The following is a 22,078-nucleotide window of genomic DNA, read 5'->3' as shown; positions in this document are numbered from 1 at the left end:
ACTCAACTCATTTGCGACCTCTATTACAACCCAATCTCAGTGGGTTATCAAACCGAGATTGAATTCACGCTATATCCAATTGCAAAGCGTGAGTTTAAAAGAACTGGCCAATCACATAACATAAATAAAACAAATAGTGATTCAATAATAGAGGGGTAAAGCCGTAAAAAGTCTCAACCATTACGTCGACATATCCGATTTCCGAAAGCCAAATACCACGTCACCACCACTACCACCGGCAGCCGTACTTAATCGCCGACTATCTCTCAACATCATCAATCGGAGACAATGAAATGCGTGTCTTGCAAGGAAACCTACGACGCCAAAGACGCCGGAACGTGCAGAGAGTGTTACGAGGAGGCCAGTGAGACTGAAGAAGAACTCAAGCGTGAGATCGAAGAACTCAAAGCTAAAGTCAATTTCCTCCGATTCTGGGCCCCACTTGACCCACGTCCTCATGACTACAACCGATCTACCACTCCCTGCTTCACCGACGTCGTTTTGGTCGCCGTAGATGCAGATTCCGGCAACCCGGTGGCCAATTCGGCTCCTGTTCCGGCTAATAAAGCCGTGCTTGTAAGTACCTGTTTAGTTGAAACTGTTAATAATATGATTAGACTGCATAGAGGGTTTGTTGGGTGAATATTAATTTCTAGTAACAACATTATTATTTCAATTCTTGAGGATTAGCACTGAAATCTTGGGTATTTGTATTAGGTTTAATCAGTGTTGTAATACACTACTGATGCGATTTCAATTTCATGTAATCGGACCCACAAATCAGTAGGTGGTCAAAAGTCGTCTAAAAGTAAAAACTGGTCCTTCCGTTTTAATCCGCTAACAAAAGATGATCAAACGAGGATTCAATGTATGTATATATAACTTGAAGAATTTAGACATAAAGATCCAATTCGATTAATCCCTTAGTCAGTACCCCACCGCCCGACTAGCACCTAGCGATTTGTACAACACTGGGTTTAACCTTGAATTATGTGTTTTGTTGCATTTTTTAGTCCATTGAATATCTGTCAAATGATAATTACACCAGGCGGTTTTCTTTGGGTTAATTGAATGTGTTTTAAGTTTCAACCATCAGGAATGATGTGTTGTGAGCTGTTTGGGTCAAAATAGGTTGAGACTCATTTGGTCCATTTTTTATAGATGATTATGTATTACAAAGTTTATACTGATGAAATTATAGTTTGTTGTTGTTAAATAGAATAAGTTCTTTATTTGGCCTGCTTCCTTGATAGTAAATTTCATTTGTTTGACACCCGTTATCAATATAATATATCCCAAATTCATCGGTAGTGAAGAAACACTAAGTGACCCCGGCAGATTAAGGATAATCTTAGGGTTAAGTAGATGTTTCCCACGAGGGTTAGGTCCGGCAAATATGGTTATTCTTCTGATGACCTGCAAAACAGACACCGTGAGCTCGTCACTGAGAAGGGGGGGGTACCTCCTTGTGACCACCCTCCGGCGTGAGAATCAGACTAGATTGCTCTGAATATAAGTGTATATTAAGAGAAATAGCTAGATAAGATAATATCAGATGATATGTGATAAGATGTGATCATATAAGATGATGATACCGTTCCAAGGTGTTGGAGTATTTATAGCCGAAGGTAGGTTTCCAAGCAGGTACAGCCAGCTGTATAATATTCCTTTTCCACCAACTGTGGGCTACGTACGTGCCATGTTGGTAGTTGGTGGGTAGGCAGCGGCTGATAGTGACATGGCCGGCTGTGTACTATTCCTTTTCCACCAACTACAGGCTATGTACGTGCCACGATGAGGGTTGGTGGGTAGGCAGCGGCTGATAGTGACATTTTGTACCAGAGCGTGCTCCTCCTCGTACTGTTGTCGGTGAGCTGTCACCCTGTGATTGGTTCATGGGCTGCTTCAGATCTTGTCTATTTTGTCCATACCTTGGCAGGTATAGTACAAAAGATCTTCCAGAAGCGTACGGACTGGCTCATTTGGGCGGGAGTATTCCCGCCTTGCTCATTCCTTCTTCAGGTGACATTACTGAATTATTGAGAGTTAGTGCCTTGTGCGTGTAGCCTTACTATTAGTGCGGGTAGCCTTCCCTGATGGCTTATATCCGCAGCTGCGGGAACAGGCGGGGTACTTTACCATTGGGAGGCTTTTCCTGCGGGAACAGCTGGCGTACTGCGCGTAAGGTCTTCATCTCTCTGAGCATGGTGGGTCCTGCGGAACCAGTTGGTCTTCGCACAGACGTCCCTCTTCAAGGTGAGTCTTGCGGGTCCAACTGGGCTCTGCTGGGACCTACCTCTTCAGGTAGTCATATAAATGGGTTACAATTGCCACATGTACTATGTACAGTATACTTTGAAAACAAACTCATACCACTTAGAATCCAAGCTCTACACTACATGTGTATTGAACCAATCTTCTCTATAGTTAAACTAAGGCACAAATGCTTAGAATATCCCCAATTTGTTGGCTTACGCCAAATGTTGACCATCTTTGACTTTTCACTGTTTAGGCTCTTATCTTGCCCATTTAATCTCATTTATGTCACAACACCCATTTACATCAAAACCTAACGAAAGTGGAAGAATTGAAATGATCAATTATCGTTTGTTGATAGTTGGATTTGTTAATTCTTTTGAAACCGGGCCAGATTTCCCTGCATATAACTTCTTTGGATTTTTAGAACATGCAAATATTCAATAATTAAAAATGATTACAAAAAGCGACCTGCTCACAAATTAATCCCCATTTATATTTGTTTTAATGAACAGGCGAGCCGATCACCAGTGTTCAGAGCCATGCTAGAAACCGAAATGGAAGAAAGCCTAAGTGGCACAATCAAACTAAGTGATGTATCATACGATGCCCTACGCGCGTTTGTCAACTATCTCTACACAGCCGAAGCATATCTTGATGATGACATGGCATGCAATCTTTTGATTTTGGCCGATAAATACGAAGTGAAGCATCTAAAAACATATTGTGAGAAATTCTTGATTTCAAAGCTCATATGGGAAACTTCACTGATAAGCTACTCGTTTGCTCATCAACATAATGCGAGTAACTTACTTGATGCTGCATTATCGCTAATTTTGGATAATATGGATAAGTTAAGCAAGCGGGAAGAGTATTTGGAGCTTGTTGAGAAAGATCCTCGGCTTATTGTGGAGATTTATGAAGCTTATTTGTCAAAACAGGTTAATACCGCTGCTGCTGCCACCATTACTACTAGTAGCCATGATGATAAGGTTAATATTGCTGGTGCTACTGGTCCTCGTATTCCTTTTAATTTATAGCGTAGGTGCGGTTCGGGTTGTTTTTTTTGTTGTTTTAGGTTTAGTTTTGTGGATGTTTTGTTTTTATTTTGTGATGTGTTTTTTTTAAGAGGGTTAGTGTTGATTTAGGGGTTTTTTAAATTAATATCTGACTTTCACTAGTATTTTATTTTCTTTATTGAATACCACAATATCTTTTTTTTGTGTTTTTGTAATGGAAGTAAAGGATGAATGTTACAATTAAATTGATCTAATTTCCATATAGAAAGTACATTTTTTTTTGTTATATTTGACGGATTTTGATTTTTGCGCCAAAAAACATGAAAGCTATACCGATTGTAGAAGATAACCAATCTCACAAGAGAAGCACTTGGTAATCGCTGCCAACTTAACAAGACATTATAACAGTTTTTGAAGATATATATAGCGTCTTCACTTATAACATAACTAAGAGACATTGATTTGTAAGCAGCACGTTTGATTTATACATGAGAAAAGATAAAAGCAAGAAGCTATGATGACAACATATTAGATGAATGAAAGATGTGTTAGTGAAAGCTTTCTTCAATTACGCTTTGTTTTTATCTCCAACAACATAGCGGTTTTCAGAGACGCTGAGGCCTGAGGTATGAAGCTGTTTTCGCTTCTTAACAAGATGTAGTGCGGTCTGCCTGTCCTCTTTTGCCTCTACACAATCAGCCTGCAAAACATGTTATTTCAAATTATCTTATCATATTTCCTGACACTAGTTATTTATTGTAAATATCTGTAAAATCCATCACAAACATATATGTAACAACTAAACCAAATAAATTTGACCCAAACAAGGTAGTTGAGGACAATATCTGTAAAATTTACAGCTTGAGGACTAAATCTATATTTTGGCCCAAATCAGTGCACCGGACCGTCCGTGTAATTTACTCAATTTTAACAATTGAAAATAATTATTAAAAAAAATGGAATTTTCTCATATTAGGGTGAAAGTATCAAGTAGCTTAAATTTTCTTGTTTTCAATTACATTTTTCATGAAAACAACCAAAAACAGGCCGAGATTGGCATTTTCTAAGCATATGTAGCCGAGAAAATTAGCCCGTTTTGATCAGCCCATTTCTTGTCCCCTAACAAAAAAAAAACCCATACTACATTACTGGGTTTAATGAGAACCACTTCTAGACCGTCTTGATGAAAAAATTTTATGTTACCATTTTCGTAATTAACGTACAAACACGTACGCACAAGTTAGTACCTCCTTATTATCAGTGTACTTCTAAAAGTGCAAAATATCATCAGACCGATGCAGTTTTAAAAATATATTCTTTCTGGTCAATAATATTGATTGGACTATTGAAGAAGTACCATGATAGCTAATGCTGTGTCAAAGCTCTCTATGGCACTATCAGGCTCCCCAAAGTTAAGTTGAGCCCTACCAAGTGTAACCCATGCCTGCACCAATGTTTCCAATCACATCATTATTTTCTGAATTGATTTCTAGTTTTACTTTTTTTATAATAAAAAAAACTACAAACCTCAGCCCATGAAGGCTCCAACTGAGTTGCACCTACATGATAACAACATTTGCGGGTCATTTTTGTCCTTTACAGTTTTGCCTTCTCTTCTAGAATTTCATATTTAGTTCCAATCTTTTTATAAATAATAATAAAAAGTATTTGTTATTTGAATCAAAGTAAAAAAAAATTAATAATAGATACCCACGAGTTGCTGCGGTGAGGGACTTCCACGTTTCCCCAATTTCAAGTAAAACTTGAGCTTTTTGTTCGTGTAAAGTTGCTCTCTCGGGAACTAAAGAAATAGCAGCTTCCCACTTTCCAAGTGCTTCACGGTATTTTCCCGCCTAATAGAAATAAAAAGAAACTGAATACCCAAAGATATAAACATAAACGAACCGAACGAATGCGAACAGATAATGTTCGTGTTCGCTTGTTCAAGTTTAACCAAACAATCAATTCAAAATGAACAACTAAACGAAAGGGCTTTTCTTGTTCGTGACCGTTCGTTAAGAAAATGATCACGTTCGTGTGCATTCGTTAGGTTCACGAACGTAAACGTGCGGACGCAACTGAAAACAGATAAACGAACATCACCGAGCTAAAACCAAATAAAAGGAAATGTGTAAAACAATGCGTTGGGTCTAAAAAGTTGTTAAAACTGAACTAAACTGTAACGGGCTTAAAAAATTTAAAATAAATATATTAACAAACCAACTTAAACAAGCGTAAAGGAATGCAAACGAACATAAACAAACATTCACAAACATAATGATTGAAGGAGACATGTTTCATCTTTTTTCATTTATTAAATAGACGGACACAAACAAACTTTCCACCAAACAAACGTTCGGTTCATTTACAGAATAGGCATTAACTACTTTTAATTTAAATGTCTCAAATCCTTAAATACAAAAAAATTTAAATTTTGAAACAATAATTGAAAAGAACAACATTAGGGTATGCTTAAAAACTCCAATCCCATGAAATCAAGATCAAATTGACCAAAAATTAGTTTAAAATTGGAACCAACAATAACTCAATTAACAGCAGAAATCACCAAAAAGGTGAAATATTAATTAGTTACCTCTGCAAGCTTGTTCCCCTGTTCTTCAAAAGATTTGGCAAGTTGAATCGTCTCAGCGGCTGTAGACTTATTGTTGGTACCAGATTCTCCAGCTCGTCCTTCATCGGCGATGCTTGCGGTGGCGGTGGTGTGTTCTTCATCATCTTCTTGATCGAATGGGAGGTGAGAGATGGTGGCGATTGGACGCTTATTGTTCTTGTTCTTGTTCTTGTTCTTCCAAGCCAGTTTCATCATCAACTACTGCAACTACTTTTGTTATACTAGTTTTCTTTTCTTTTGAGGGTTTGTTGGTTGGCCCAAATATAAATAAAAACCTGTTGTAAAAACTCGAAAACTCTATCTAAACCTTCGATTTTTTTTAATAGATGGTTGAAATTAATCCATCACAATACTACAAGATTTTTAATAAAAAATACAATATAGAAGTACAAAAGGGTAAAACAGACATTTTATATACATTTGCTTTATGTCTAATCAGATAATTAACCGTTCAAATTTTGAAACAAATCTCACAACCATAGCAGAGCGTCTGTTCATCTTCTTCAAGTTCTAGAGAGAGAGACCCCAATATACGTTCAACAACTTAACTATCCGGCCATCCGATAGCCGTCATCTACATAATCGGTATGTTTGCTTCCTATATAATCTATTTCTGGGTTTACAGGCAGTTGATTTAATAAACGATTTCATTTTTAGGTTTTAAAAAATTTGGGTTATTTTTAAGATTAAGAAAACCTAGTTGATTTTGAAAGGTTGATTAGCTTAATGGAAGGTTAACCACAGATTCGATATTAGAAACGATATATTGTGAGGTTTAAGTACTAAAATCTTAAACTAAGAAATACAGTAATAGACATCGATTGAAATAAAGTTATAAAATTTTAAAGTTTAGGTTTAAAAATATTTAGGATTTTTTAAAGTTTAAGAAAAGCTAGTTTTTAATGGAAGGCTTTTAACTAAATCGAAGATTAACGGGCACATAGATTTGTCTGGTAAATAACAATTTAGGTGTCTTCAAAAATTATAAGAAAACAATATATTGTGTTTTAAAAAAGTCGATTAGAATCTTAAAAAAGTTACATGATTAGGATCTTAAAAAAGTTAAAAAAAATGCTTAAAACAGAAAAACAACAAGATATGTTGTACGTTAAAAATGAACATATTTAGAAAAGCCTAAGGCAGTTGTTTTTTGGGGATTTATTTGCTCTTTTTTTTTTGTTATAAACTGTGTTGAATGAATTAATTAAAAAAAATAAGTTCTTGATTTTTATGTATAATCGTTAATATTGTTTTGCTAAGTTGTAGAAAATGAAGGAAATCACATTAAAAAAGAAGTACTTTGTAATCGACCGAAAAAGTAGAAGCATTTCGAAGAAAACAAAAAAAGGAAATTAAAAACACATTAAATAATCCAATTTATGTGAAAAGCTCAAAAAAGAAAGGAAGTGGCACTGCTGATGTGGATAAAAAATGTATGCCAAACTTTAAGGGTACAAAAATGAAAGTATCTTTTTTGGAATTTATAGTTTTGATAATTCATAGTTAATCATTGTTTTGTTTAATAATGTAGGCTTTTTGAAAATGGGGTTTAGAAACACAATTCAAAATATGATTTTTATTGGATCAACCGACAGGAAAAAAAAGTTGAAAGAAATCAAAGCTTAAAAATATTGAAGCAGGTAGTATGAATTTAAACTGTCTACTGCTATAAGATTAAAATTATGTTGTAGTATAGTAATGTTGAATAAGATATTGGTTTGATTATTATTAAATACAGATTTAGATGAAAGTGAAGAAGATTTGCTAGATGCTATGTTGGAAAGTAAAAGACTTTTAACAAGAAAATGAAAGGAAAAAAGGAAAAATCAGAATTCATAAATAGTCAGGTATGTAAAACATTGGCATCATTATAGATATACTAAATTATAAAGAATTTAAATCTATTATATAGAGAGAGAAAAATTTTAATTTTTATTTGTATGAACAAATTCTGAAGGTAGTGATTATCAAGATGATATTAAACCAAAAAAATGGAAAGTGCAGAGACATAAGCAGCTGGAAAACAAGTCTGAATCAGGTATTATATAGATTGAATAATGCTTTAAATTATAACATATTTTATAGTCTAGTAATATGGAATATGGCTTTGATGGAATGTGTTTGAAGCAGATACGACAGAAAGTCAGGAAGGGGGATCCGAGGACATGAATCAACCAAGAAGCACTTCAAGAACTAAGTGAGGGGAAAAAATTAAGTTTCAGAAAAATATGCTTTCAGGTAAAATTTAAAGATTGTGGTAGTATAAAATGTTTTAAATAATGGTAGTGGAAGTTAACGAGGAAGAAATTTATGTTGGTTAGAAAAATAAAAGTATAACATATGTCATTTATTAAATAAACATATTGTAACATTTCGGGTTTTCCGTTTCCCTTTCGGTTTTGTAACCATTACCCGACCTGGGTTCGGGTTTGGGTATTTTATCAATAAAGTTCATTGGTGTTCAACATCTTTATTTATTTATTTATTTTAATTGATTACGACTATAATTCATGTACAATACTATCCCTTAACTAACTTTAATTCATTTTTGAACCACAAGCCATAGATCGAGGACCTTTTAGCAAATGTTATTCAATTTTTTTCTTTCCTTCTTCTTCCTCTCATTGCCGACACCAAAGACCCACCCCCTAATTGCTTGGACCTCAATTTTCGGGAATAATAAAAGAAATTGATCACGCCAAATCAACTCTTTACCTTAAACGCGTCATACCGACACTTTAATCATGATAAACGATTAACTATTGACAACCAATTTACCAAAAAAACGAACTGCGGCTAACAAATCCTTAAAACACTATAAATACTCGACCATTTTACAATTAAACTCGCCCACACCACCCTCTCTACATTGCGACACAAACCCCTAAGACAATTACAGTTTACAAGGCCGTCCAATACCCGTTTAAGATCAAAAAAAAGGCCGCACACTCCTGTTCGTCGTTCTCCCTCAATTCGTTGATATCCAAGGTAACCTGATTATGCATATGGTTCGTGTTTAACCGATTATCAATAACCCTAACCTAATTTGAATCAATAACAATCAATTAAATGGTTTTGAGTTATAGGGTTTGAATTGGGGAAGAACATAAACTGTGTATTGTATATTTATATTATCACTTCTATTGTTGTAACAAGTTAAGGCGCTGGCCTGATGGCCAACACCGATTCAGAAAGATAAAGGCCCAAAAGTCTAAATAGGGAGTTATAAATTCCCCATCTCATTGGGGGCGGAAAACGAATCGGCGAGAATAGGATAAGTGTGTTATTAGATTTCAAATAACAAGGTTCGGCAAGTAAATGAGGAATTTCTTATAGTAAGATAGAAAGCAGGCTAGTCTCCGAAAATGCCGAACATTAGCTAGCTAGCAACACAACTTTTACCACCCAAAAAAAGATCTCAATTAGGCGGGGACAGGATTCGAACCTGTATTGTTCTTAAGGCTTGAACCGGCCTAAGGCGCGGGTTTGAATCCCCGAGGCCCGGTTTTTGGGTTTATTTTTATATAATTCCATTTTATTAAGTTTTTACAATTATTATACATACATAATTCAAAATAAACATTGTTTTAATGAACCGAACTCCTAATCAACTCTTTTCCTTTCATATTTAGGTAAATATAGTTGTTTAAGTATTATAATAGAGGATATATATATATATACCTTATACAAATACTCATAAATAATAAGATGTATATACCCATTTTACGATTCTCGTTAACGAACCAAATTGTATTACAAAATATTCCGTTTAAACTTTTCCGTTAATATATTTATTTTACTTATCAAACTCAAACGCAAATCTAAATACTAATAATAATAATAATAGTTATAATAATAACCCCTGTAATTAACCAAAAAAGTAACTATCAATATTTTAATGTTACACACAACCGCATCGACTCTCACAACCCGTCCTAGATCTTAATATTTCATTATGATTAATTCGTGTTGTCACTTAACAACTAGGAATATTTGTCGGTGAATCTCGAGGAGCTTGATCGTTTCGTCCAAGCCTTTTTCTTTTATTATCTCATTCTCGTTTATCATACTCTATAATGTAAGTAAATTCACATTCCCCTTTTTACCGCTTTACAATTTTGGAGGCGTTATGCGTTCACAATTAAATTATTGTTTTCACTACGATTCCACTATATGCGTAATTAAAATTGCTCGATTAGTTGATATTTGCAATTGTGACTATGTGTTTACTTTATGTTGGTTTGTATCCTCATCCTCATCCTCATTAGTATGATCATACGGCGTCGAATTAGCTCGTTATCAAAATGATTCGAGTGAAAAGACAACTTTTATTTATTGTTATACTAGTTGTAGTGATTTACAATTATCGCACGGAATTGTCATTTTATTATTATATATACTCAAAATAGTGGTTTAGTTGCTCAACTTTATGTTGACAAAATATATATTTTCACGCATGGCGCATGTAGCTTTATCAGATGAATCAAGTATTGGAAGTAGACGAGACCTTAGGTTGCTTGATGATTGAAGAACATTTTTTTATTATTTTAAATTATATTTATTATCGATTTGTAACGTTATTGTTAAGACAATGTTTGTGCTTTTGAAAATTGATATATGAATGAATAATTTAGATATTGACACGTGTATTTTCTTAGTGTCTTCTGAGCTATGATACAATCAATGTCTTGCCCCGACATGTTCCGCTGTAGGTTGAGTGTGACACATATGTTATAGTTTTATGAGGATTTTTGTTTAACAAAGGCTAAGGCGTGTTAAGCCAAATAATTTCTATAAAAGGTTTGAGAGGTGAAAAAAAAAAGATGGATAAAAGGTTAACAAAGTTAATCATTAAGAATATGCAAAGAGATGAGTTCAATAAAGGACATTATATTAAAAAAGGTGGACAAAATGTTAACAAAGATAATCAGTGATAACACACAAACAGATTCGTTAATAATATATTAAAGTAAATTAAAAATATTGTGGTTGTATTAAATGTTTTAATTAAATGCCATTAAATTTTGTTCGGATACATTTGATACTAATTTGTGGAAAATTAAAATAACAGATTCAGATAGTGATGAGATTGACACAAAGAGGAAACGTAAGGCGGGAAAGAAAAAACAAATAGGTAATTAGTAGCATGTCAAGTTAAACATATATTTTAAAGAGGTTTCAGAATTTTACAAAAAATTAATGAATTATTTAATACTAACAGCTTATGAGGGAAAAGATTCTCAGAAAGAAAACTTATACGGGGAGGACACACGTATATATTTTTAGTAAAAAAGACTAAAATGTTTGTGAAGTTTAGATCAAATTTATTAGGATAACTAATTTTAATTACATAACAGGTGAGAAGGTCCAGTGGTCAAGAAAAAGTTTCTGGGGAAACTAACCAGAGAGTGTAAAAAAGAAAAGGCAGAAACGACAAACGAAGAAAAGAAGGAAAAGTGGCATGGTATAAGGACAAGGTCGTCGCTGTCGCAGTTATGCATGTGCATAAAGGAATTAAGAAAGAATCAAAAGCGAGGTGTAAAGAAAATGAGGTTTGGGAGGATGCTAAAGTTTAATGTTGACAGGATACCGGCCAAGTTAATGTATTTTGTGGTTGACAGGTTCAATCCGGATGAAATGACAATTGAGGTTGAGACGGGGAGTATTAAGGTCACAAAGAAGTAAATAAAAAGATTATTTGGAATACCATGTGAGGGAGAAAAAATTGAAAATCAAATGTATTATGAAGAATGTCACAAGAGTGTGATTGAATGGAGAGAGAGTATCCAGGTCTACATGTTGCCCAACTGAAATTGTGGCAAAAATAAGGGAAGCTGAGGATAAAGATATATTCATGTTCCGTCTTGATTTCTTAATGTTGTTTAATGCATAATGGGGACTGCAAAACTCAAGGGAGATGTAGAGAGGAAATCTTGCATTACATAAGTAGGAAAACAAATTTCAAGAAAATTGACTGGGGGTCTTACATTATGAAATACTTGAAAACATGTAAGCTTGGATGGGAAAGATGTAATGTAAGCAAGTACTTATGCGGGTAGGGATGACAGTTAAACCCGGACCCGACGGGGATACCCGAAACCCGACATAATTGGGACGGGTATTACTCGTCCCATTAGGGTTTGGGACGGGTTTCGAATTAGTTTCGAAATTTTTCGCGGGTTTGGGACGGGTTTGGGATTTATAAAATACCCGGGTACCCGACCCGATTACCTGATAACATTGACCCATTTACCCAATTATATACCCGATATACCCGACATAATTTTTTTTATATATTTGTTATATATATGTTTAGTATATAGTAATATTAAAAATTAATATATATATATATATATATATATATATGTTTGCTTTTGTTAGTTTCGATAAGTGGTCATTGTAACATTTGAAAAGTTTAATATTATTCTAATAATATATATATATATATATATATATATATATATATATATATATATATATATATATATATATATATTGTCAAAACCCGATGGGTTTAATTTCGGTGTGCCCGACGGGTATGCCCGAAACCCGCGGGTTTACCCGATACCCGATGGGTAATTACCCGATAAAAACCTGACGGGTCTGGGACGGGTTTTTATAATTGGGTTCGGGTCTGGGAATACCTTGACCCGTACCAGATCTGACCCATTGACATCATCTGCGTGCCACTGACAGTTTTGACGGTAATTTTGTAGTTAATTTAAGAATGTTAATGCTCAGGATGTTTCAAATTTGTAAAATACCTTAACATGTAGGAAACTAATATTCGTAACTTTTTTGTTACAACTTTTATATGTTGAAAGCATGGACTTCAAAAAGGTATGTTCAGATGAAAATACGAACCCAATGTCGTTTTGGAATAAGGAGTTGCTTGGTTTAAGAGATAAAAAAGAAAGGTTAGCAGGAGGATTCGGAGTATGGGAGAAAAAGAAAATTGGGAAATGGATAAAGGAAGAGAAAGTTGATGACGAAGAAGTTTTGCTGGTAAGAAAAAACAAATTGTAACATATGGTATTTATTAAATAAAACGCATGTTAATGTATATGATGTTTATTTTGTAACCAAGGCTAAGGTGTCTGAAGCCAAAGAAGATCTCCAAGAGTTTGAGAGTGTAAAAAAACAAATGGATAAAATGTTAACAAAGCTAATCAATAAGAACATACATACAGAGGAGTTTGAAGAACTTTGTAGCCGTTACAGAAGTGCGTTAACAGTCAATTGTGTGGTAGGAGTCCAACAAATGGTGACAATGATGATACTGGTGAGTTAATTAAGAATGTTTTGGATAATCTGAACTGTGAAGGTAAGAAATTAGAAAAATAATATATTATCTTATAAATTAATATTAATGACTTTGTGTTTTTTAAAACTTCTAAATGATAAAAATAATATTATGAGGAAGAAACATGTGTCCAAGAAGAGGAAAATCTAGAGGATGCAACACAAGTTAGCTTAGACAATACACACTCAGCAAATTATGCTTCAGTTCTTCAACGAAATTCACCTTCTCTAACTTCATTTTACCATTAGTCACCGTCCCAATTCCAGTAATCCTTCCACCACTCTCTCCAGCAAAACTTACTCTACCTCCTTGAACAGGTTTCCATTCGTGTAACAAATTCTTGTTACCCGTCATGTGCCGGGAACAGCCGTTATCCACAACCCATAGATTGTTTGCAGCCCTGTTCAACTGTTCCTGCACCATTAAAGAAAAGGATTAAAATCTGGGGACCCAAGACCTATTGGTCTTGGGTCGATACATCCCGTACTTTGGCTGTCCAAAGTTAGTAATAGAATGATATCTGTAAGTCCTAAAAGGATACCTTCTTGTAGATTGACTATGAGGCCATCCAAACCTTACCTTATGTGTTCTATTTATGTGTTTATAGCCTACTCAGTTAATTGTTAAATTACTTGCTTATTTAATTGTTAAATTAGATGTTTATATATTAATAAATTAGGTGTCTTGCACACACAACTCCGAGACTATGTCTCATTCTCAAAATATTTTTATAACTCCGAGGCAATGCCTCATTCTCAAAATATTTTCATTTAATTTTAGTAGATTGTTTTCATTATTGGGAAATTTCTTAAGAATTCCATAAGTTATGTTTTTGCTTTTTTCCCCATAAAGCTTAAAACTAGGGAGTGTGACAAGATTTCTCGTCAAAGTGGAAATTGTCAAACAACCGACACTTTAAGTGGTTAAACGTAATAGGCTAAACGGTTACATTCCCCATTGTATTTTATTAATTTTAAAATGTCTAGTCAGGTGAATTACTCACCTGATTAGATGCACAAAATACAAGTGAGGATGTGAGAATGTTAAACTCTCCGGGAATTGCCGTCAAGGATTCCTACTTAAATAACATAGTATTATGAGTTAATTATATATATGATATAACACGTATAATGTATTTAGGATTTCGATGTGATTTGAGTTATATTTGTGATTAGTATGTTATTGATTAAACGATTGATCTCTACTGTTATTGTTATTTCAAAAACAATATTATTATTCACCCTTTATTTATATGATTAATAACTTTATTATTTTTTTAAAATACCATTAGTTATTCCTGATATAATATACAATTTATAAATAATATACAATCTATAAATATAATACAATTATATAAATATTTAAATAAGTAAATGTTTAAATAAATATAATGCAATTATATAAATGTGTACATAAATAAATATAACTTGTAATATATTAAATAATCTAATACAAAATTTTAAATAAATAATTATTATAATAATATTTAAATAAATATTTATTTTGGGATCTTTAACGAAAATCTAATGGTAAAAATATAGTTAACACGTTTAATACGTTTGTTACATTTTGGTTGGCAAAGACCGAAGGCGAATCCTTGTCGCGAGCAGTAACGTTGCGAAAACCTATAATTATCATTGGGCTTAAATTCGTAGACACTAGATCACAAATTATAACGACTGATATTTTATAGCCCTTTCTTAATAAAAGTGAAAGTTTGAGGTTGTTGTCGGTTTTAATGTTATAACTTATTTTAATAGTCCAATAGACAATATATTCGCTTTGTGTCAAAAAAAAATATAATAATGATAAATATAATAATAATAATTTTAAAAATAAAATAAAGGTTTCATCTATGAGAACGGATTAATGATTGATTGAATAATTCTACTATTGTAAGTCCCGAATCTGGATCACTACAATATGATATCAACTAAACGAGTATTGTTGCAGAATACCAACACTCGGTGATTCAAGAACACGAATATAACAGTAAAGGTAACACGGGAGTACTTCAAAATACACGTATATTATTGAATACGTCAGGTGCTTAAGCACTTACAATACTTGAGAAAATAATAATGAACAACGTTACCCTATACAAAACGTAAACTATATATAGGATAGTCATACATCTAGGCCGGCCCAAACACCAACAAGCCCACCGAGAACACAAATGTGTTCTCGGTTTACATGTGCACCCAAAACCCAAACCCAACTAAGTATTAACAAACTCAAACCACAAAACTAGGCCCAACAATCTCCCCCTGGTTTATAGCTTTGTCTTTACTCTTCCTCCATGTAATCAATATTCGCATCCTTCAATCCTCCTTGTTATTTATGATAGATGCCACCATGCTCGTGTATTCTTTGGCGGCTGTTTCAAAAATACCATCAGAAACAATCTGATGCGTGCTGAGTGTCTTGATGTCCTTCTCCTGAAATCTCAACAGATCCTTAGGGTCAACAAAACGATATTGACCTTTCCCTTTTTGCAACTTGACAACAGCTGTAGCAGTAAAGGGATCAAAGAACCAGAATCTCATGTTGTCCAATGTACCATCGGGAATGGCACCAGGTACAGGAATGTAAGTAGCTTTCTTTGTGGGAGGCCACATCACATTCACCATAGTTTTCCTAGTTCATGGATCCAGGACTCCTTTGGCTTTCTTCAGGAAAGATTCAGCAGTCGGCATATTTAGAAAGCCTCTATCAACTTGATGCTTGAGAAAGTTCCAGAAATCTGTGCCCCGTTTGTCGTGTGATGGATTTGAAAATGGAGCATTTATTAAGTCACTCAAATCAACTTTAGTCCAAGAACCAAAGTCCATCTTTTTATAGTACTCCATTGTCCCTGACTTTCTCTTGACCCACCACATGCTCTTATCTGCATCAAAATCCCATGATAGAACTCTAGATCGATCACCGTATTTGTCAGAGAACCCCTTCTGAAGTGTAACAACATATCTCTCTGGGTGATCTGAAGATACAACATTTTGATCTGAGTTCTTCATTACCAGCAGCTTCTTCTTTCCCTTCTCAAGCAACTTCTTTTTAATTCTGTCAGACTTCTCTTTTGTAACAGATGGTTCATCCAAGTAACGATTCAGAGAATCTGATTCTTCTTGTCGACTGACACCAATATTATCGTCTGGATGAGCATTTGAATCTTTGTCTTGATCAGTAGTTGGAGCTCGATGTACCATATCTTCATTACTTTTGAACTCGTCTCCAAACTTTTTAAATAGCCTTTGTTGAAGATCGAGATACATGGCAGTTAGGCCTCCCATTCCAGACTGCAATTCTTTAATCTTGGAGTCTTTGTCTGAATTGCTGGCCTCAAGCTCCTGAATACGAATATCCTTAATTACCGAATCCTGCTCGAGTTCAAAAACTCGTCGTTGTAGAGCCTGAATGTCCACAGGAGCATTCTCAAGAACCACTCCTTTTCCATTGTTCTGAAGAAAGGCTTTCTATATGGCAAGAATTTGAGCAACCTTATCTGAAACACCTGAACTTGACTGACCATGAAAAAAATGACTAGATGACCTAGAGGGGATATCTGCAGCGTTAGTGTGCGGAATTTCTGCTTCAAAATCAAAGTCATCACCGAAATCACTTAACAACAGTTCCATAAATGTTGGCTCAGTAGTAGATGTAACTGATTCAGTTTGTGGTTCTGGGACATGTGATTTTGGTTGATCGGTGACTTGTTAAGGACTGGAGGTTGATTCTGGTGCTGGTGTGATTGTTGGTGTTGGTGTAGCTTTGGTTGTTTTAACTTCACTGGCCAACTCGCTAGATCTCGAATCATCCCGTTTTCGTTTACGATGGATGAGATCAGCAGTTGGTTCTTCAACATAATCTTCCTCAAAGTTTTCAGTAACTGTCAGAGGAGGCTTCCGAGCAGTTGACTGAAGTAGAGCTTTAGCAGCTTCGAGGGCCTTTAATTTTTCATCATCTGTAAGAGTACTTGGATGACGAGGCTCTTCTTCCTCATCTTCATCATCGGAGATCTCAAACGTAGCAGCACGTGGTTGAGCGGGTACCACGTGTTCATCAGCAACCTGAGCTATGACAGGCTCAGCTTCGGTCTCAGCAAAATGACCGAATTTTTCCAGGGGTCTCAATTCCCTGTAAACTATTTTGGCCCCTTTTCTTGACTGCTTCATTAACCCAAAGGAGTTGGGTCCCATTGTCTTCATATCCAAGGTCTCAACAGCTTTAACCAAATCAGTGTAATGAGAGTCAAAGATCATCTGCAAAAACCTTGGGTACATCAAAAACATCTCCTTCTTCTTTGCCCTGAGATTGCTCATCATTTCATTGAAGACGAATTTGGAATAGTTGTAATTCCAACCCATGATCAGAGCAGCAACGGCAGACATTTGAGTGTGATTGATCTCGTCTGAACCCCCCTTTCTTCCCGAGATACATGTGAAGAACGTGTGCAATAGATATCTCCAGTAGGGGTGAAACAGCTTCTTGATTGCCGGTGGATAAGTGCCTTCATACCCCATCCTAGTAATTACTTCAGTAACCTCGGCTGTAGAATACTCTGTTGGGTAGTCAGGTTCATCTCCAAATAGAAGTACCTCTCTGATAATTGCTTCAGTAACGGTAACAGGCTTCATCTATATCTTGGAGTCGATTGAAGTAACTCCATCTGCTCCTTGAGAGTTGATCTTTGCATTCTTCCAGAAATCAGTAATCATCTTCTTGCAAATGACAGGATTCTCATGAAGAGCATGAGAAATCCTGCAAGTATTTAGTCCAACAATCATCGACTTGAACTCCTTGTGAGCCAGTGGCGGATCATACAGGTGACCAGCTAAATTATAAGTGTCTACAAACTTTAACGGATTTTGATCAGTCATATCTGCACCAAACTTAACAAGTTAGATAGAAGTAATTTCGTTTGAACCATAAATTAAGATACAATTTTATTATTAAGCATGGTGGACTCAAATGAACTTCTGTGGCAGTCCAGGTTACGTTGGAGTAACCCAATAGTGTACCACAATGAGAATCTGGGCCCGAGCAATGAGAATTTTGTGCCAGGCAGGGGGGATCTCGGACAAGAAAGGGTGTTCTCGGTCAACAGAAATCAGCGAAAGACAACCGAGAACAGGGGTTCTCGGTCACTACAATTGACCGAGAACAGAGGGGTTTTCTGTCAATGGATGACCGAGAACGATATATGATAATATATGGGAGTTCTCGATCAACATAAGTCAAACCGAGAACGATATATGATAATATATGGGAGTTCTAGGTCAACATAAGTCAAACCGAAAACTCCTTTCCGGCTGGGCAGAGAACCCCTTTGGATTCCTCCTCGGGAAACGAACAATCGTCTTCAATCCCACCGAGATCCCTAAAAAACACCATTAAACCTGCAACAAACTGGTTAAGATCAACCGAAAACCCCAAATCAAAGCCAATATATCCATTATCAGCCCAATTACTCATAACACTAGTGACCAGTTCAACAAATCATCCGTAAGAACAGTTAAGCATTATTATGACATCTAAGAGACAGATTGATAGCGTGTATCCCATACTTAGCATAATATTTCATCGCATCAGTGATATGATTAAGGTTCAGTGATGCCTCCTATCTCTTCTCAAAGCGTATTTGGCTTTCCCCAGATCATCCCAATTTGACTCCAACCCCCTAGTGCTTGATCAAAATAATTTTTATACAAAGCATGGCTTAGATTTAAGGTTGAACGTTGGACTTAGTGCCAGTAAACTAACAGGCCTTTCATTTGAGACATGACAGGACTTACTTGTGTGCCCCCATCTCTGTAGTTCTAGTTTGAACCCTTGAAGCCTTGATAATGAGATAACTTTAATAGACATAAATTACTTCAATCACAAATATTTTTTTTAATAATAATAGTAGTAGCAATAGCTTGATTATACAATATTTTTGGTGATCGAGAGACTAACGAGCTCGTGTATGACTGGGTAATTACTTTTCTGCCTATCATTCGGAGAGATGTATCTGGAGACATGCACATGTCTTCAAAATGACTCTCCACATTAAGTTTAGCAAATTTAGTTTATATCACTTTAACTTTTACGCATCGTGGAAAGTACCATACACATCAATGACTGTTATAGAGCCTTTTAAGCCTAATAACTTCACCCGTTAGGCACACAGAAACAATTTATCTATCACTTTCCAAAGGTTGGATCAATTTCCATTTGAAAAATTTGAGCTTCTAAAAAAGCTATTGACTGAATAATAATATCACTTCCCGTGAGAGTTAAGTAAAATACACGCGTTAAGCATTTAGTCACCCCGGTCACTTTAAGCCTTCAGGTTAATGACTATCCATTGTAACCACAAGTGGTTAACCGGACCAAACATGCATAAAAACACATGTCCTTCCGACTTAGAGTTACCAACATAATTTTAAGCAAAAGAACACGAAACACAACCAACATATCATAATCGCCTTGGGTGCTTTCAGTCATTAGGTGAATGGCTATCCTGTGAAACTACAGATAGAACACCGGACCAACCATATACAAGTATATGTCCTTCAAACTTGAGCAACCGACGTGATTTTAAGCAAAAATGAATGTTAAAGTAATTTTTTTTAAAATAAAAGCAACGCACACACACTATTTTTGTCTTTTTGATTTTTCTCCCCCTAAATTTGTGCAACAATTAAACAAAACAAGTACAAATTTACTCCCAAAAAGACCCAATCCTCGAAACGTAGCATTTTAAGAAAATTCACAAGCACGTTAAATTTTGCTGTTCCGACCGGTTTTGTAAATAGGTCTACCACATTATTATCTGTATGGACCTGTTCAAGATGAATCAGTTTTCGATCGAAACAGTCACGAATAAAATGAATTTTAATATCGATGTGCTTGGTTTTAGAGTGTTGGACTGGGTTTTTCACAATAGCGATGGCAGCATCATTATCACAGAAAATAGGAGTGTCAAGAAATTCCAAACCGTAATCCAGCAACTGATTTTGCATCCAGATAACCTGAGAGCAGCAAGCAGACGCAGCAACATACTCTACTTTGGCTGTCGAGGTAGACATTGTTTGTTGTTTCTTGCACTGCCATGAAATGAGCCTATCTCTGAGATACTGGCAGCCAGCTGACGTGGATTTCCTGTCAATGTCATCTCCACCATAATTGCTATCGGCAAAAGCATAGAGATCAAATTCTGATTGTTTGGGATACCAAAGACCTAACTTCGGTTGTCCCTTCAGATATCTAAAAATACGTTTAACAGCAATTAAATGAGAGAGTTTAGGATTAGCCTGGAAGTGAGCACATTGGCAGACAGCGAACATTATGTCGGGACGGCTGGCTGTGAGGTACATCAGAGACCCGATCATCGATCAATAATATGACTGATCTACGAGACTCCTTTCAGGATCAGATGACAAAAGCGGTCTTTCAGCCATTGGAGTATTAGCACTCTTGGAATCTTGAAACTCAAACTTAGCCAGCATATCTTCAACGTACTTTCCTTGATGTAGCAGAATTCTCGTTGAACTTTGTCGAACCTGTAACCCCAGAAATGTTGTCATTTCACCCAACGAGCTCATCTCAAATCTTTTCTTCATAACACCTTCAAATTCTTTGCACAAGTCAGCACGGGTGGAACCGAAGATGATGTCATCAACATAAATCTGAACCAGGATTAAATCCTTTCCGACAATTTTCCGGAACAAGGTTTGATCAATCGTTCCCCGCTTGTAGCCGTGGTCAAGTAGGTGCGCGGTCAGTGTAGCGTACCACGCCCGTGGAGCCTGATGTAGCCCGTAAAGATCCTTGTCTAATTTGTAAACATGATTTGGATTCTTAAAGTCAACGAAGCCCGGTGGCTGATCGACATAAATTTCTTCTTTGACCTCACCATACAAAAAACGTTGTTTTAACATCCATCTGATAAACTGTGAAACCCATGTAAGATGCATATGCCAGAAAAATTCTAATTGCCTCAAGTCTAACTACTGGAGCATAGACGTCAGTGTAATCTAACCCTTCAACCTGACGAAACCCGCAAACTACCAGTCGTGCCTTATTACGAACAATAACCCCGGTGTCATCTTGCTTGTTCCTAAAAACCCGTCTTGTATCAAGAGCTTTCTTTCCTTCCGGCAGTTTAACCAATCTCCATACCTTCAACTTCTCAAACTGATTCAATTCTTCATGCATGGAATCAACCCAACTAGGTTCTTGAAGGGCCATCTCAACATTCTTTGGTTCGATTTGAGATATGAAACAAGAGAACATGCAACTATTTATGTGTTCGGCCTGACTTCTGGTGGACACACCCGCTTCAATGGGTCCTATGACGTTCTCAATCGGGTGATTCTTTTGAATTATTGAAGGAATTGAATGATCAAAAACATCATTGTTAGGTTCAAGATTCGTTACATTCTCCCGAAGTCAGTAAGTGGGTTTTTCCATCCCGACGTTGCTGTACTGTGAGAGTACGAGGTGCCGGCAACGTATTCATCTGGAATGGTATCCGGAAACAGAGTGCTTCCGAATATCTGAGGAACGGAACTCTCCCCCTCAACATTTGTAGTATCTTCAGACATAATTAGTGAACAAGCAGTCTCCAAAGATTGATTAGGCTGTTTTTCAGTTGAAATTGAAATGCTGGGAGAGTCAACACTGGTCAGCTCGGTAGCTTCATCATCTAGCAACGGAGAAATATGAGACAATGATTGAGAACTGTCTTGTGTTACTCCCACGGTGGGATCACCTGGAGAGTCTGTGCTGATGACTGGGAATACATTGAAAGGCTTGAAGAATTCATTGTAGTCGAATAACCAATCAGGACCAACACGGGCATCAGTCTCATTTTTCTCTAACCAA

General features: G+C 35.8%; 2 protein-coding genes across 2 annotated transcripts; one reads left to right on the top strand and one right to left on the bottom strand.

Annotated features, from left to right (window-relative positions):
- The first annotated feature begins 220 nt into the window (after nucleotides 1–220).
- LOC143577398 (BTB/POZ domain-containing protein At4g08455-like) lies at nucleotides 221–3,421 on the top strand. The gene is made up of 2 exons (XM_077061240.1): nucleotides 221–576; nucleotides 2,772–3,421. Exons 1-2 carry the CDS (start codon nucleotides 289–291, stop codon nucleotides 3,294–3,296), a joined length of 813 nt encoding a protein of 270 aa, XP_076917355.1. The 5' UTR covers nucleotides 221–288; the 3' UTR covers nucleotides 3,297–3,421.
- A 262-nt stretch (nucleotides 3,422–3,683) lies between these two features.
- On the bottom strand, nucleotides 3,684–6,116 carry LOC143577397 (uncharacterized). The gene is made up of 5 exons (XM_077061239.1): nucleotides 5,869–6,116; nucleotides 4,990–5,128; nucleotides 4,803–4,834; nucleotides 4,633–4,719; nucleotides 3,684–3,975 (listed from the first exon to the last, which is right to left on the bottom strand). The coding sequence occupies exons 1-5, from the start codon at nucleotides 6,100–6,102 to the stop codon at nucleotides 3,844–3,846; spliced, it is 624 nt and encodes a 207-aa protein (XP_076917354.1). The 5' UTR covers nucleotides 6,103–6,116; the 3' UTR covers nucleotides 3,684–3,843.
- Between the last annotated feature and the right edge of the window lie 15,962 nt (nucleotides 6,117–22,078).

The sequence above is a fragment of the Bidens hawaiensis genome, unplaced genomic scaffold (genome assembly GCF_021521415.1).
Source record: "Bidens hawaiensis isolate Kalapana, Puna unplaced genomic scaffold, B.hawaiensis_p1.1 tig00028552_1, whole genome shotgun sequence".
In the NCBI taxonomy this organism is placed as follows: domain Eukaryota; kingdom Viridiplantae; phylum Streptophyta; class Magnoliopsida; order Asterales; family Asteraceae; genus Bidens; species Bidens hawaiensis.
The sequence above is the reverse complement of the archived record's forward strand: the minus strand, read 5'-3'. Positions and strand labels throughout refer to the sequence as shown.